Source organism: Camarhynchus parvulus, chromosome 22 (genome assembly GCF_901933205.1).
Source record: "Camarhynchus parvulus chromosome 22, STF_HiC, whole genome shotgun sequence".
In the NCBI taxonomy this organism is placed as follows: Eukaryota; Metazoa; Chordata; class Aves; order Passeriformes; family Thraupidae; genus Camarhynchus; species Camarhynchus parvulus.
In genome coordinates, this window is record NC_044592.1 from 1,932,872 (window position 1) to 1,948,980 (window position 16,109).

At 50.7% G+C, this 16,109-nt stretch overlaps 1 protein-coding gene across 1 annotated transcript; it reads right to left on the minus strand.

The window, feature by feature from the left end:
• Positions 1-1,774: 1,774 nt before the first annotated feature.
• Positions 1,775-15,064, minus strand: ATP6V1B2 (ATPase H+ transporting V1 subunit B2). The gene is made up of 14 exons (XM_030964303.1): positions 14,944-15,064; positions 11,829-11,884; positions 11,136-11,234; positions 10,442-10,535; positions 10,269-10,346; positions 9,410-9,549; positions 9,204-9,305; positions 8,630-8,727; positions 7,512-7,635; positions 6,516-6,666; positions 4,908-4,990; positions 4,721-4,825; positions 3,302-3,431; positions 1,775-3,203 (listed from the first exon to the last, which is right to left on the minus strand). Exons 1-14 carry the CDS (start codon positions 15,050-15,052, stop codon positions 3,067-3,069), a joined length of 1,506 nt encoding a protein of 501 aa, XP_030820163.1. The 5' UTR covers positions 15,053-15,064; the 3' UTR covers positions 1,775-3,066.
• Between the last annotated feature and the right edge of the window lie 1,045 nt (positions 15,065-16,109).

A 16,109-nucleotide genomic window follows, 5' to 3' on the forward strand; every position in this document is an offset into this window, starting at 1 on the left:
CGCCGCTTTTGATGTGCAAATGAGCCCCGGCCGCTCTGCCCACCCGCCTGGTGCCGGCCGTGCCTCGCATCTGCCACCGGCCCGGAGCCCCCGGGGCAGGAGGGACCGCCCGGGCTGTCCCCCCCCGTCCCCAGCCAGGCAGGGACAGCTGGCGTGTGCCCGCGGCAGGGACCGGCTGCCATCCCCCGGCGCGGGGCTGAGCCCCCGGGCGCTGCTCGTTACTCATTATGGGATCAAAAAATCTGAATTCAAAAAGCGGCCGGGGCTGGAAAAGCCCGGCAGCGGCAGCTGGGAGAGCAGCACGGCCCTTTGAGCCGGTACCTGCTGTCCCCTGTCCCCAGGCGTGCCAGGAGCTGTCACAGCGCTGCCAGGGACAGACGGACAGCCCCAAAGCCTTTGTTCATCCCACAGCGCTGAGCAGCTCGGGGGAAACGCTGTGCTGAGCCCAGGGGCTGGGGAGAGAGGAAACCTGCAGGGGCTTGCAATTCCTGGGCTTGGGTTGTTGATTCCTGGGTGTGCCATTCCCGGGTTTGGTTTGGCCATTCCTGGGTTTGCCATTCCCGGGGTTGGTTTGGCCATTCCTGGACTTGGGTTGTTCATTCTTGGGTTTGTCATTCCTGGGTTTGGTTTGGCCATTCCTGGGTTTGCCATTCCCGGGTTTGGTTTGGTCATTCCTGGTTTTTCCCATTCCTGGGTTTTTCATTCCTACATTTTCCATTCCCAGGTTTGATTTGTTCATTCCTGGGTTTGTTCATTCCTGGGTTTGGTTTGGCCATTCCTGGGTTTGCCCATTCCTGGTTTTGCCCACTCCTGGGTTTGTTCATTCCCACATTTTCCATTCCTGAGTCTGATTTGTTCATTCCTAGTTTTGTTCATTCCTCAGTTTGCCATTCCCAGGTTTGCTTTGGCCATTCCTGGGTTTGGTTTGCTCATTCCTGGTTTTGTTCATTTCCAGGTTTGACTTGATCATTCCTGATTTGGTCATTCCTGCTTTTGTTCATTCCTGGGTTTGCCCAGACCATTCCAGGTTTGCCCATTTCTGGGTTTGATTTACCCATTCCAGGTTTGTCCATTCCTGGGTTTGATTTTTTCATTCCTAGGTTTGGTTTGCCCATTCCTGGGTTTGATCTGCCCATTCCTGGGTTTGGTTTGGTTTGCCCATTCCCAGGTTTGGTTTGCCCATTCCCAGGTTTGATCTGCCCATTCCAGGGTTTGGCTTGCCCATTCCAGGGTTTGGCTTGCCCATTCCTGGGTTTGCCCATTCCTGGGTTTGGTTTGCCCATTCCTGGTATGGTCACTCCTGGGTTTGCCCATTCCTGGTATGGTCACTCCTGGGTTTGCCCATTCCTGGGTTTCCAGGGCCCTGTGCAGGCTCAGGCTGTCCCACCCTGGGCCAGGGTCTGTCCTAAGCCTGAACCTGCCCAGGGGTGATGAAGGGGCTGGGCTCACTGACTGTCCCCCACCCCACTGCTGATCACACCCAGAATCCCAGCCAAAGTGGGGCCTCCAGCTCATTTTCCAGGAGTTTAAGGTTTCCGAGCCTCCCCCAGCAGAGGGAGGGAGGTGAGCACAGAGCGATCACATTCCCTGCACATTCCTGCAAAGCCTTTCCCCGTGACTGAGGCTGAAGGTCACACCCTCCTCCTCCTCCTCAGCCACCAGCTCCAAGGACAATGTGGGGGTGGCTCCAGTGACCCTTAATCCACACTGGAGCTGCTCCATTCCCAGGGACAGGAACAACCCAAGTGAATTTTCACCACCAAAGCTCCCGTTTGTTCAACACCTTCCATATTTAATTTATTTAGAGATTCTCTACATTAAAGTGTTTTCATGCCAAGGCTTCTGCCCTCCCATCCTGACCTCAGGAAAAAGAGACTGGACACAGCTTTGGGTGGAATGCACTGGAATAAAGTCGCTGCTGCAGCCACAGAGAACACGGAACAAACCAGAGAACTGCACATGGAGACGGCAGGGAAAAGCTGGAATTTGCACATTCCAGTCATGTTAGCACCTTCCCAGACACTGCAGGGAGGTGTAACATGCTCTGCTGAGCCAGCCCAGGGCTCAGACTACAGGAAAGCCTGGAAAAAGCATGGAATTGTGCCAGCAGCAGCGGGCCCAGAGCCTCAGCTGAACCCGTTGGAAAAGGAACAACACGGAATTGCCCAGCCAGGACTGCAGAGTTCGGGAATGCTGAGGCAAATCTGTGCCTGGAGTGCAAACCACAACAGCTCCAGCCATGGCACGGGCCCAGCACACCTGGAGCAGGTTGGAAATATCCTTTCTCACATTAAAAGCTGCCTTTTTTATGAACTTCTGTGGCTTTGTGTGTACAGGCCATGGTTTAAAAGCTGAGCTCACACCAGCAGACCTAGGCCAGGTTTTAGGTTGGTTTTCACCTCTCAGGGTCCCCCTCAGCAGCAGCACAAAGCCTTGAACCACCAACAGCTGTGGTGACACTTCTGAGCCCAGAATGAGCTGCTGGTTCTGTTTGGCACCTCCAGAATCCAACCAAAAAAGGGCGAAGGAGGAAATTTACTCTGCAAACTTCAATTTAAAACCTGCAGTTCAATAATTAAGCTTTACCCTGCTAATTTCAGGTAGCACCTCACTGGCCTTTGTCCTCTGAAAGGACAAGGACTTTTCCACCTTTGCTGGTGGGGAAGTCCCCAGTGTCACCTCCACATCCTTTCAGAAAGTGCAGCCCTGGTTAAAAACCCGCATTTTTCACCAAGGAATGTTGTCCTGCAAGTCACATTTCCTCTTTCACGTTTTCTAACCCACGGGTTTCAAAGTGAAGGTTTGCAATTTCTGATCACGCTCAGCGCCTTGAGAACCCCACAAAAGCTCATTTCAAAGCCCAAACCTCGTGGTGGCTATTGCACATTTTCAGAGCATCCTCCTGGAGATGCAGGCTGTGGGAGAAGGGATATTTTCCAAACTGTTCTCAGTGGGAACACTGCCACAAGTGTCACCTGCTGCTGGGTGGAGCTGGGAGGGTGACGGGGAAACACCAACACATGGAAAAGGAAACCAAACCACAGAGCAGGGGCACGGGGAGCCGGGCTAGTGCTTGGCATCCCGAGGGTAGAACTCGGCCAGCGTGCTCTGGGGGATCCTCTTGAGCATCTCCTTGGGGAAGATCCTGAGCAGCTGCCAGCCGATGTCCAGGGTCTCGAACACCGTGCGGTTCTCGTAGGGCCCTGCGGGGACAGCCCGGGGCCACGTGGGGCAGGGAGTGCCACAGGGAACACGGCCCTGGCACGGTCCCTGCCCTGCTGGGAGCTGCTGCCAGCCTTACCCTGAGCAATGAAGTTCTTCTCAAACTTCTGCAGGAACTCCAGGTACAGGAGGTCATCCGAGGTCAGCGCTTCCTCGCCCACCACGGCCTTCATGGCCTGCACGTCCTTGCCGATGGCGTAGCAGGCATACTGGGGGGAAAGAAGGGGGCTCAGGGAGCCTGGCAGGGCCCTCAAACATCATCATCATCACCTCATCTCACCCCTGCCATGCCAGGGACACCTCCCTCTGCCCCAGCTTACCCCAGCCTGGCACTGCAGGGATCCAGGAGCAGCCACGGCTCCTCTGGGAATTCCAGCCAGGAATTCCCAATTCCCAATATCCCATCCATTCCTGCCCTCTGCCAGTGGGTTCCATTCCCTGTGTACTGTCTCTCCATCCCTCATCCTGGTGCTACTCTGGGAATTCCAGCTCAGCCCCTCACAGCCAGGAATTCCCAATTCCCAATATCCCATCCATCCCTGCCCTCTGCCAGTGGGTTCCATTCCCTGTGTCCCGTCCCTCCATCCCCAGTCCCTCCCTGTCACCCTGATTTTTTAAGATTTTCTAAGCCTTCTGGTGTTTACATTCTTGTAGCAAACTTTCTCGCATGCTTTCTGTAAATAACTCATTGTTTTGCATTCTTTTCTGGAGGAGGAGAAATTTGATGGACTGTTGGTTTGTCCGGTGCCATTGGAGAGGTGGCACTGTCACCCTCCAATTCGCTGTCACTCTTGGAAAGCTATAAATGTTGGAGTCAGAAAATAAACTTCAATTTTCTTCACCCTGAGAGCAGCAGTGTGTGCTCGAGTTGTTTTGTGTGCTACAGTGACACCTCCCCAGCTCTCCTGGTGCTCCTCTGGGAATTCCAGCCCAGGAATTCTATCCAAATATCCCATCCATTCCTGTCCTCTGCCAGTGGGTTCCATTCCCCGTGTCCTGTCCCTCCATCCCTCATCCCCAGTCCCTCCCCAGCTCTCCTGGTGCTCCTCTGGGAATTCCAGCCAGGAATTCCCAATTCCCAATATCCCATTCATTCCTGTCCTCTGGTAGTGGGTTCCATTCCCTGTGTCCTGTCCCTCCATCCTCATCCCCAGTCCCTCCCAGAGCTCCACTGGGAATTCCAGCCCAGCCCCTCACAGCCAGGATTTCCCAATTCCCAATATCCCATCCATCCCTGTCCTCTGCCAGTGGGTTCCATTCCCTGTGTCCTGTTCCCAGTCCCTCCCCAGCTCTCCTGGAGCCCCTCCAGGCCCTGGAAGTGGCTCTGAGCTCTCTCCAGGTGAACACCCTCAGCTCGGCTGTCCCCTCCTCTCTAATCATCCACAATTCCTCTCCAAACTCAAGACCTCTCACTGAACACTCAGCCAAGGCGTGAAAGCAGCCTCAGGAATGTTCTGGATCCCCTCAGCTGGGTGGCCAAGGGGGGTTTTGTACCCACCAGCTGGTTGGACACATCAGCGTGGTCCTTCCTGGTCATCCCCTCACCGATGGCCGACTTCATCAGCCGGGACAGGGAGGGCAGCACGTTGATGGGGGGGTAAATCTGGGGGAAAACACCCAGAATTAACAGGAATCCTTAAAAATCAGAGTAACCCTAAGCACCTTGAGAGCAGCGAAGCACACACCTGCCTGTTGTGCAGCTGCCTGTCCACGTAGATCTGCCCCTCAGTGATGTATCCAGTCAAGTCAGGGATGGGATGAGTAATATCTGTGGGAAAAAAAAAAAAGTTTTGATGATTTTCAGCCTTTTTATATCCATTTTAGCATTGAGCTGCAGCTTTTTGTTGCCAGGTGACTTCAGCAATTATTCCCTCCACAAATCCCAAGTGCTCATGGATCAGCACCAAGCCTGAGCCCTCAAAGGGCAAAGCATTTTTAGCAGAAAGCAGCCAAAACCTGGAACAGGAAGGAAACCTAAAGGCCCCAAGACTGCTGTGCTGCTGGGTGACCCCAAGGCAGCTCTTGGAAGGCCCCTGGCTGTGACTTGAAAGGTCTCAGAAGCTCCTGGAGATCTATTTCACACCCAAGATAGCTACCTCAGAAGGTGTAAAATCAGCAGGATGGCTTCTGTGGTAGTGTTGGAAACAAAAAGGTTTTGATAAAATGCAAAATAACAAAACTCTTTACAGAGAAAAACCGAGCCAGGTGCCAGAGGTTCTTCCTCCTGGTAAAACACCTCACAAAAACAATTAGTTTCTTTGTTCTCTTCTTTTTCTAGTAAATTGCCCAGACTTTTTGGGTTTGTCCAATTGGCTATCCTTAGGTTTGAAGTGAAGTCCCCCAAGCCTATGAGATGCCTTTTTTAGCTTATTGAGGAAAGAAACTTCTGGGCTTCTTTCCTTTTTAAGGGGACAAAGGACAATTTTGTCACTCAGTCAACAGCAGGCACATTCCTACAGGGACTCACCAATTTGCTCTCCTTAACTTTGACGTGAAGTTCCCCAAACCTGTGAGATGCCTTTTTCATCTAAACCTTTAAACTTCTTTCCTTTTTAAGGGGACAAAGGACAGTTTTGTCACTCCATCAAAAAGAGGCACATTCCTACAGTGAATTCCTACACCAATTTGCTATCTTTAGGTTTGAGGTGAAGTCCCTCAGGTCCTATGAGAGGCCTTTTTCACCTAAACCTCTAAACTTCTTTCCTTTCAAGGGGACAAAGGACAGTTTTGTCACTCTGTCAACAGGAGGCACATTCCTACAGGGACTCGAGGCACATTCCTACAGGGACTCACCAATTTGCTCTCCTCAATTTTGAGGTGAAGTCCTGAGACTTCAGAACAAACCCAGGTCCTATGAGAGGCCTTTTTCACTTAAACCTCTAAACTTCTTTCCATTTTTAGGGGTCAAAGGACAGTTTTGTCACTCTGCCAACAGCAGGCACATTCCTACAGGGACTCACCAATTTGCTCTCCTTAACTTTGACGTGAAGTTCCCCAAACCTGTGAGATGCCTTTTTCATCTAAACCTTTAAACTTCTTTCCTTTTTAAGGGGACAAAGGACAGTTTTGTCACTCCATCAACAAGAGGCACATTCCTACAGTGAATTCCTACACCAATTTGCTATCTTTAAGTTTGAGGTGAAGTCTTGAGACTTCAGAACAAACCCAGGTCTTATGAGATGTCTTTTCCACCTGATCAAGGAAAGAAACTTCTGGGTTTCTTTCCTTTTTAAGGGGACAAAGGACAGTTTTGTCACTCCATCCAGAAGAGGCACATTCCCACAGGGACTCACCGTCGTTGGGCATGGTGAGGATGGGGATCTGGGTGATGGAGCCGTTCCTGCCCTCCACACGCCCTGCACGCTCGTAGATGGTGGCCAGGTCAGTGTACATGTAGCCAGGGAAGCCTCGGCGCCCAGGCACCTCCTCCCGAGCTGCTGACACCTGGGGCAGCCACAAAAATGTGAAAAAACAAGTGTTTTATGATTGGCTTTTGGCAAGGATTCAAATGAGTATTATATGTGTTGTGTTAGAAAGTAATGCTGTACTAATTCTCTTAAAAATATAGTTTTAGGTTATGAGAGGAATGGTGGATTTGTCTTTCCAAACAAGCTGTGGGTCTGCTGGTAGATAAAATTAGCACTGGGAGATAAAAGAAACAACAAGAAAGATTCTACTGATTGATGAATGGAAAAAGAGATTTGCTTTTATAAATAAACTTTAGGTTTGCTGATAAATGAAATTAGACATTGAAAGATGAAAGAAACAATGGAGAAGAAAAACCTCTGAAAGAATTAAAAATTAAAAGGGAGGTTTACACATTAGAGAGGAATCTTTGAGAAATCTTTGGTATGAGGTGTATCAAGGAGTCTGAATCTCTCGAGTACCTCAGAAATGGGGAAAAATCCATAAATTCTCTAAGAATTATAAATTAAAAGGGAGGGTTATACATTAGAGGGAAATCTTTGGGATCAGGTGTTCTGGGAACTCTGAACCTCTCAAGTACCTTAGAAATGGGGAAAGAGAGAAGGGAAATGTGGCTGGAAATTGGGATAAAAGGGAGGCTGCATCCCAGGTTGTTCCAAGTCCTGTCCAACCTTGGACACTTCCAGGGTCGGAATTGCCACCAGTGAAATAAATCCCAGCCCACCAAGGATCAGCTAAAATCCTCACTGGCTGCTCTCAGCCACCCCAAAGAACATGACTCAAGCAGCAGCTTGGCTCCTCACTTCACAGCACCCCTTTCTGCCAACACCCCCATTAATTAACACCTTAATGAGCACACACACCTCTCTGAGAGCCTCAGCATAGGAGCTCATGTCTGTCAGGATGACCAGCACGTGTTTCTCACACTGGTAGGCCAGGAACTCTGCCGTGGTCAGCGCCAGCCGGGGTGTGATGATGCGCTCGATGCTGCAACACAAACTGCTGTCACCTGCAGGGACACCTGAGCCACACGGGGCTGCCAGGCACCACCTGCAGCTCCAGTGCTGCCCCTGCAGCTCCAGTGCTGCCCCTGCATGTAGGAGTGATGGGGGTAGCATGGTCAGGACAGATGGAGATGAGAGATCTCTGCAGCCAGGTCATGGAATTTGGGGTTTATTGCAAAGGGCCTGGGTGCAGGGCCCTGCTGGGAGCTGCCAGGCACAGCTCAGAGCAGGCTGAGAGAAGAGAGGGGGAGAGAGGGTGAGAGGGAAAGAGAGTACGAGAGGCAAGAGAGCAAAAGCATAAGAGAGCAAAAAGGGCAAGAGCTAAGAGGGGCAAGAGCCAAGAGAGCAAAGTTCCCATTCCAATACAATAAATCTTGTTCTGTGTTGAATATTCTCATTCTCACTAACCAATCTAGTACAAGATACAAATCCTACAGCATTTCCATACAGCCTATAAGAATCATTACATTGCCATATTGTGTTACATTTTAAACCCTAAAAACTCCTCTTTGGGCCCCTTCTGCCAAGCTGTAGGGTCTGCTCTGACCCTTGGAGCTGTCTGCAAGCAGAGGGTGTTGTTCCATCAAAAGGGGATCACCTTCAGCCGGCCACACCATTGTTTTCCAGTTGTTCAGTAACTGAGGGATCTCACAGCTTGCTTTCATTCCAATCTCACTTATAGTTTCTATATTCTCAAAATCTTTTGCCAGGCAATCATATTTATAAGGCCTTCCTATTTCATCTTCTCCAACACCTGCAGCAGCTCCAGCACCATTGCACCTGGAGCTCCAGCACCACTGCACCTGGAGCAGCACTTTAGCTGCAGCAGCACCACTGCACCTGCAGCTCCAGCCTCATTTCACTTGCCGCGTTGCTGCCACAAACCCCCACCCCACAAGTGGCACCTGCACAACCCCCCCAGAAGGCTCCGTCCCCCCCAGCTGTTTGTCCTGCCCCCCTCAGGGGGTGCCACTCACGTGGGGTCGTTGGCCAGGTTCAGGAACAGGCACACGTTGTCCATGGAGCCGTTCTCCTCAAAGTCTGACTTGAAGAACCGAGCGGTTTCCATGTTCACCTAAAGCACAGCTCTGGGTTGGACCTGGCACATTTCCCAGCCAATTAAGGGCTGATGAGCTCATTAATAACCCTCAGCAAAGATCTCCAGCCATCAGGTTCCTCTAAACTACCAGAGTGAGCAACTTCTGGAATTCCAGGCTGGAGATCAAGTCTGAGATACTTTATTATCCTTATCTTTGTTGGAACCATGGAATGGTTTGGGTGGGAAGGGACCCCAAAAAATCCTCCACTGCCATGGGCAGGGACACCCCCACTACCCCAGGGTGCTCCAAGCCTCGCCCAGCCTTGGACACTCCCAGGGATGGGGCAGCCACAGCAGCTTCTCTGGGCAGCCTGTTCCAGAGGCAGATTCCAGCCTTGAGGATTTTCACCCATTCTTTAATTCCACGCTCACAAAAGCTGCTCAGGCCTCAGCCACTCTCAGAATGTCTCTGATTCCTCCAGCCCCACGTTCCCCCAGCACTGTGGGCTCACCCCCATGGCAGCAAAGACGATGGCAAAGTTCTCCTCGCTGTAATCCATCACATCTTTGGATTTCTTCACCAAGCCAGCCTGGCGACAGATCTGAGCTGCAATCTAGGCAAGAAATATCCCAGGGTTTGCACCTGATGCTGTCCCACGGCCCAGAATTAAATTTAGTTTTGGCTCCCACCATGTTTCGAGCAGCTCTGAGGCCTCACCTCGTTGTGGGGCAGCCCAGCAGCTGAGAAAATGGGGATTTTCTGGCCCCTGGCAATACTGTTCATGCCATCTATGGCAGAAATCCCAGTCTGGATCATTTCCTCTGGGTAGATCCGACACTGGGGGTTGATTGGCTGGCCTGTGGGATTTTTGGAGAGAACACAATGTTACTCCCTGGACGTGGTGGGAGCTTTATCAAACACCCTGATAAATGGGTACAAACCCCACAGTGACACCAACAGATCTTCAGCTGCACCTGGTCACACCTGACCTTTCAAGACTCTGCTGTTAAATGCTCCTGTCAGTGCTAAGAATGATTTAAAACTCTGCCAGGTTATCAGCATTTCACCTCAAATAACAAAGAGCATCTTTGAAACATTGCAGAAAATGTTGTGCTCCCTCATCTCCCTGCACTTGGGTAATTTAATTAGAATTTGGTGCCATACACATACTCAAATATGAGTACAAACCCCATTGTGACACCAAATTTTATGACCTGTACACCTATAAACTGCTGTTAAATGCTCATGTCAGTGCTAAGAATGATTTAAAACTGTCAGGTTATCAGCATTTCACCTTTAGGTGTTGTAGAATTAAGTCTACAAATAACAAAGAGCGTCTTTCAAATATCGCAGAAAATTTCCTGCTCCCTCATCTCCCTGCACTTGGGGAATTTAATTAGAATTTGGTGCCACACACATACTCAAAAATGAGATGAAGCTCCTCCCAAGTTAGATCTTCTGTTCTAATATATAACAAATAGAGTTAGTTCTTGTGTTCAAATATATAAATTCAGAAAGCTGAAACACAGCAGGTTTGATTTTACTCCCCCCCCTCAGAAAAGGACTAAGAACAAACCCATAATGTCCAGGAAATCCTCAGCCAAGACAATGGGACCTCTGTCTATGGGTTTTCCTGACCCATTGAACACTCTGCCTATAGGAAACAGCAAGAAAAATGAGAATTATTGTGAAAAGCAGGTAATTTTGGAGAAATCCATTCACTGTTCACATCCACAGGTAAATCCTCACCAAGCATGTCCTCCGAGACCGGGGTTCTCAGGATGTCCCCAGTGAACTCACAGGAGGTTTTCTTGGCATCAATCCCTGAAGTGCCTTCAAACACCTGCAAATGCAGCAGGAAAAATACAAATAAACCACAGGACAGGAGTTTTGTGCTTCACAAAGCAACCCCTGAATGCTGCTTCACCTGCAGCCTCAGGGCACAAAGCAGGAGCTGCTCTGGAAAGGGCACCAAGAGCTGGTAGGAAACACCATAAAACCCTGCTTAAAAAAAAATAATTATGAATTCTATCAGCAAGAACCACCAAACCTGGTGCAATTCCTTTGATCTCAAGTGTTTCCCCCTGCCAAGCTCTTCAGAGTCAATAATGTGAACATGAAACAGCTTTTTAGGAGAAATAAAATATCAGGGGCTGATCTGGAATCCAACACTGCAAATTCCAGGGGATTCCTTTAATCCAGCAGCAAAGGAAACCAGTGGGGTGGAAATAAATCCAGTGGGGTGGAAACACATCCAGGGGGGTGGAAACAAAAATGTCATTGTGCACGGTCAGAAATCTCAAATTATCGACGCCACCTGCACTGGAACAAGCAGGTGATTTTATTGTTTCCATTGAAAAAGAAAACATCTCCAGCCAGGTTTGATTTGGTTTGGGGCTCATCCTGATGAATTAATGATGGGAAAAGAGCTTCCTGCTCCTACCTGAACCACAGCTTTGGAGCCACTGACTTCCAGCACCTGCCCACTCCTCCTGGTGCCATCGGGCAGGGTCAGGTGCACGATCTCGGCGTACCTGGGGAACTGAGGGGGCACAGGGAGGAGGGAAGGGGTTAAACTCCAGCCAACAAACAAAAATCACCACCTCCCAGCCTGGTTTCTTAAAAAATTATTATGTATAATTTTATCATCTGAACCAAACTCCTGCCCAGGATATTAAATCTCTCAAGTTAAAGCCATTTTTATGGGAATATCTGGATGGTTGGAGCTGCCAGAATTAGTTCTAAAAACTCCAAATAGTGGCAGAAAGATGCAGTGCAGCCTCTGCACAAGAGGAAAAACCTGCAGCAGCTTTGCCTGAAAAGGAGCCAGGAGTGTCCACAGCTTCCTTTTCCAGAGCACTGATGTGGAAACAGAAAGGTTGGGAGCAAAGCAAACAGCTTCATTTCAGCTTGGAATGTCATCAGCATTCCAGGGGTTTGGGAAAACTCAAACTCTGCTTCCTTTCTTTCCCCAAGAACTCTCCCTTTCCTCCTGCCTTTCCCACTCCCATTGATCCCAGCAGTCAGAAATGTACCAAAGTGGCTCTGGGGAACTTCCCAGCAGGTGGATTTTACCTTTCCCAGCTTTTCCTGGCAACTCTCCCTCCAAAATCTCCATGAACAGCTGAGAATTTACCTTAACCTGGTCCAGGATAACCAGGGGCCCGTTCACACCTGACACGGTTTTGTAAGCTGCAAAAAACCACAGGGCAGGAGTCAGGAACTTCCTCAGGAACATCCCAGATCCCATTTCCCACATCCCAATTCCCACTTCATCCCTTCCAACTTCCCATTTCCCACTCCATCCCTTCCCATTTCCCCTCCATCCCATTTCCCATCCCATTTCCCACTCCATCCCTAGCACCAGGCTCAGATTTGGGGCCTGATTTCTGTTTATTAGGAACTCCACAGGAAGGATTAGGGACAGGATTGGGTGTCCAGCATTCTTCCTGCTCCTTGGATGTGATCCCAATGTTTATTCCCCATTACAGGAATTCATGGAGCACTTTTCCTGCTCCTGGAGCTGACACTGATACAATCCCAGTGTTTATTCTCCAGGACAGGAATTCATGGAGCATTTTTCCTTCTCCTGAAGGTGATCCCAGTGTTTATTCCCCATTACAGGAATTCCTGGAACATTTTTCCTGCTCCTTGGAGGTGATCCCACTGTTTATTCCCCATTACAAGAATTCATGGAGCACTTTTCCTGCTCCTGGAGGTGATCCCAGTGTTTATTCTCCAGGACAGGAATTCATGGAGCATTTTTCCTGCTCCCTGGGGGTGACACTGACACCATCTCAGCATTTTCCTCTCCATGACAGGAATTCTTGGTGCATTTTTCCTGCTCCTTGGAGGTGATCCCAGTGTTTATTCCCCATTAAGAGGAATTCATGGAGCATTTTTCCTGCTCCTGGAGGTAATCCCAGTGTTTATTCCCCACTACAGGGATTCCCTGCTCAGGCTGGAGGGGGCTTGGGGCACCCTGGCACAGCAGAAGGTGTCCCCATGGCAGGGGTGGCACTGGGTGGGCTTTAGGTCCCTTCCCACCCAAACCATTCCACGATTCTGCAATTCCAAGGGAGGATTTTGCTGTCAGCTCAGGGAAAACGCATCAGCTGACCCCAGGCAGGGGAATCCTGAGTCAGAGCTCCCTCAGGGTCACGAGGAGCAGCTGGGGCTGTTCCTCACCCCATCCCGGGGTGGGGGGGGAAATGGGACAGTGGGGCCACCCAGAGCCCAGCCAGGACCCCAAATCCCAGTGGGGCCACCCAGAGCCCAGCCAGGACCCCAAATCCCAGTGGGGCCACCCAGAGCCCAGCCAGGACCCCAAATCTCAGGATCCCAAATCCTAGTGGGGCCACCCAGAGCCCAGCCAGGACCCCAAATCCCAGCAGGGAACCCCCAGGGCCTCCCCAGGTGCTGACACTGCAATAAAACAGCCGGAACTGCTGCAAGGGCAGCCCTGACCAAACTGCTCTGGCTCAGCAGAGCCAGGCTCAAACCCCTAAGCTCAGCTTGAGCCCTGCAATCCTCCTGAGCACCCCGAGACAGAGCCCTGGGCCCAACCCCTGCTGGGCCTGAGCAGGGAGAGGCACCCGGGAGGAGGAAACAGCTCAGGGGCAGAGGGGCTGGGATTGGGAATGGGATTGGGAACAGGGACAGGAATGAGGAATGGGATTGGGAACGGGGACAGGAAGGAGGAATGGGATTGGGAATGGGGAACCGGGACAGGAACAAGGAATAGGATTGGGAATGGGAACGGGGACAAGGAATGGGATTGGGAACCGGGACAGGAACAAGGAATGGGATTGGGAATGGGGACGGGGACAGGAACAAGGAATGGGATTGGGAATGGGAACGGGGACAGGAACAAGGAATGGGATTGGGAATGGGACACAGGGAATGGGATTGGGAACGGGGAACTGGGAACAGGGACAGGACTGGGAACCAGGATATAGGGAATGGAATTGGGAATGGGGAATGGAAACTGGGAATGGGGAACGGGAAATGGAAATTGGGAATCAGGATATAGGGAATGGGATTGGGAACTGGGAATGGAAATGGGGAATGGGACTGGGAACAGGGAATGGGAACAGCATTGGGAACTGGGAACAGGGAATGGGATTGGGAACCAGGATATAGGGAATGGGAACTGGGAAAGGGATTGGAAACGGCATTGGGAACAGCAACAGGGAATAGGACTGGGAACCAGGAATGAGACTGGGATATAGGGAATGGGAATGGGATAATCAGGAATGGGATTGGGAACCAGGACTGGGAACTGGGATATAGGGAATGGGATGGGATATAGGGAATGGGGCTGGGAACTGGGATATAGGGAATGGGATTGGTAACAGGAATGGGATAGTGGGATATAGGGAATAGGACTGGGATAACCAAGAATGTGATTAGGAACCAGGATTTGGGAATGGGATTGGGATATAGGGAATGAGGACCAGGAATGGGGCCAGGATACAGGGAATGGGAACAGGGAATGGGATTAGGATAATCAGGAACGGGACCAGGATATAGGGAATGGAAAAGCTGACCCTGAGTGAGGCATTTCATGTGGAAAGGCTGACCCTGAGTGAGGCATTTCACCCCGTGACTGTCTCATGAGCTCTCCTTCCTCAATCAGCCTCTGAGGCAGTTCCAGGGCAAACCAAAAGCAGCCCGGAACATTTCCCATTTTCCCAGTTCAGGGAAAATCCAGAATCTCCATGGAAAACCCTGCAGTGACCCTGGCTCCAGCCCTGCCAGCAGCCTCTGCTCCAGGGCAAAGCCCTGGGACTGCAGCGATGGGTTTGGCTTCCAAACCTGGCGGAGATTCCCAAAGGCTCCGTGACCCAGGAGCTCCTGGTGCTATTCAGGGCACAGCTACAGCCATTTTATGTCATTGCAGCCACAAAAACACCTTCACGCACTCTGATTTCTCCCCACTGCGCTGCCATAGAGCGATTTTACCAAAGCCCCGCATTTCCCCTTTTTCACCCGATTTCTCAATTCAGCGTTAAATACAGATTCCATCCCACCGCCAGCACTTCCAGCTCCCGGAACAAACCCCGGCTTTTCGGGAGTGACACGGGCCGGGTTAATTACGGTGGTAATCACGGTGTTAATTAACCTGGGATGTTCTGAGGGGGTGGGCGAGCCGGTATTGCGGCCTGCCCGGGCCCGGCTCTGCGACCCCCGAGGCGGGCGGATCCCCCCTCCCGCAGCCCCCCGGATCCCCCCGCACGCCCCGCACTCACTGAGGCGCGGCTGGGACAGGAAATCGCGGGTCAGAGCCGCCGCCTGCTCGCGGGGCCCGCCGGGCCCGGCGCCGTTCACGGCCCCGCGCAGCGCCCGCACCGCCGCCATGTTGGACCGGCTGCTGAGGGGGGCGGCCGCGCATGCGCTGTTATAGAGGGTACAGGGACACGCCCAGTGACGCACGGGACACGCCCAGTGACGCACGGGACACGCCCACTGCCGGTGAGGGGCGGGGCCGGAGCTGTCCTAGGTCATGAAATGGGAAAAGGAAAAAGAAAAAGGAAAAGGAAATGAGGAAGAGGAAAGAGGAAAAGGGAAAAGGGAAAGAGAAAAGGAAGAGGAAAGGAAGAGGAAGAGGGAAAAGAGAAAAGGGAAAAGTAAAAGGACAAGGACAAGGAAATTGGAAAGGGAAGAGGAAGAGGGAAAGAAAAAGGGAAAAGTAAAAGGAAGATGAAAAGGGAAAAGGAAAAGGAAACGGGCAAAGGGCAAAGGAAGAGGAAGAAAAAAGGTTAATGGATAAGAATGAAAAAAAATTGAAAAGTCGAAAGGGGAAAGGTATGAGGAAAAAAGGCAAGAGAAAAGAGGAAGAGGAAAATAAGGAAATGGACAGAAGGAAAATTTAAAAACCGTTAAAATAATAAGGGACAGAAAAATAGCAAAAAAGAAGAATAAAAAGCAAAAGGAAGGAAAAGGAAAGTAAAGCGAGAAAGATGGAGCAGTGAGACAGAACAGGTTGGGGTTTTAAATCAATCCTCCTGCTGGCTCAGAACTGGAAATATTTGGGGAAAACATCTGCAAAGAGACCTGGGTGATTCTGCCTGGGGCAGCAAGGAGGCAGAGAGACTGGAAACTTCCCGAGGGGGCTGCAAACGGAACAGATAACTCCACAGAAAGGGTTAAATGCAGAAAAAATGGAGGGGAAAAGGAAAAAAGGGGAAGGCGAAGGAGAATTGGGAGCCTTCTGTTGAGAATCCCCAGGACGAAGGAGGGATTGAGAATCTGACTCCATGTTCTCAGAAGGCCAATTTATTATTTTATGGTATTATATTATATTAAAGAATGCTATACTAAACTATGCTAAAGAATACAGAAAGGATACAGACAGAAGGCTAAAAGATAATAATGAAAAACTTGTGACTCTCCAGAGTCCGACACAGCCTGACCA

Coding starts and splice junctions, on each gene's coding strand:
- ATP6V1B2 (XM_030964303.1), bottom strand. CDS start 15,052: ATGGCGGCGGTGCGGGCGCTGCGCGGGGCCGTGAACGGCGCCGGGCCC. Junction 11,235..11,828: donor TTATCCTGGACCAGGTTAAG/GTAAATTCTCAG, acceptor GTGCCCCCTCAG/TTCCCCAGGTACGCCGAGAT. Junction 10,347..10,441: donor GGTCTCGGAGGACATGCTTG/GTGAGGATTTAC, acceptor TGTTTCCTATAG/GCAGAGTGTTCAATGGGTCA.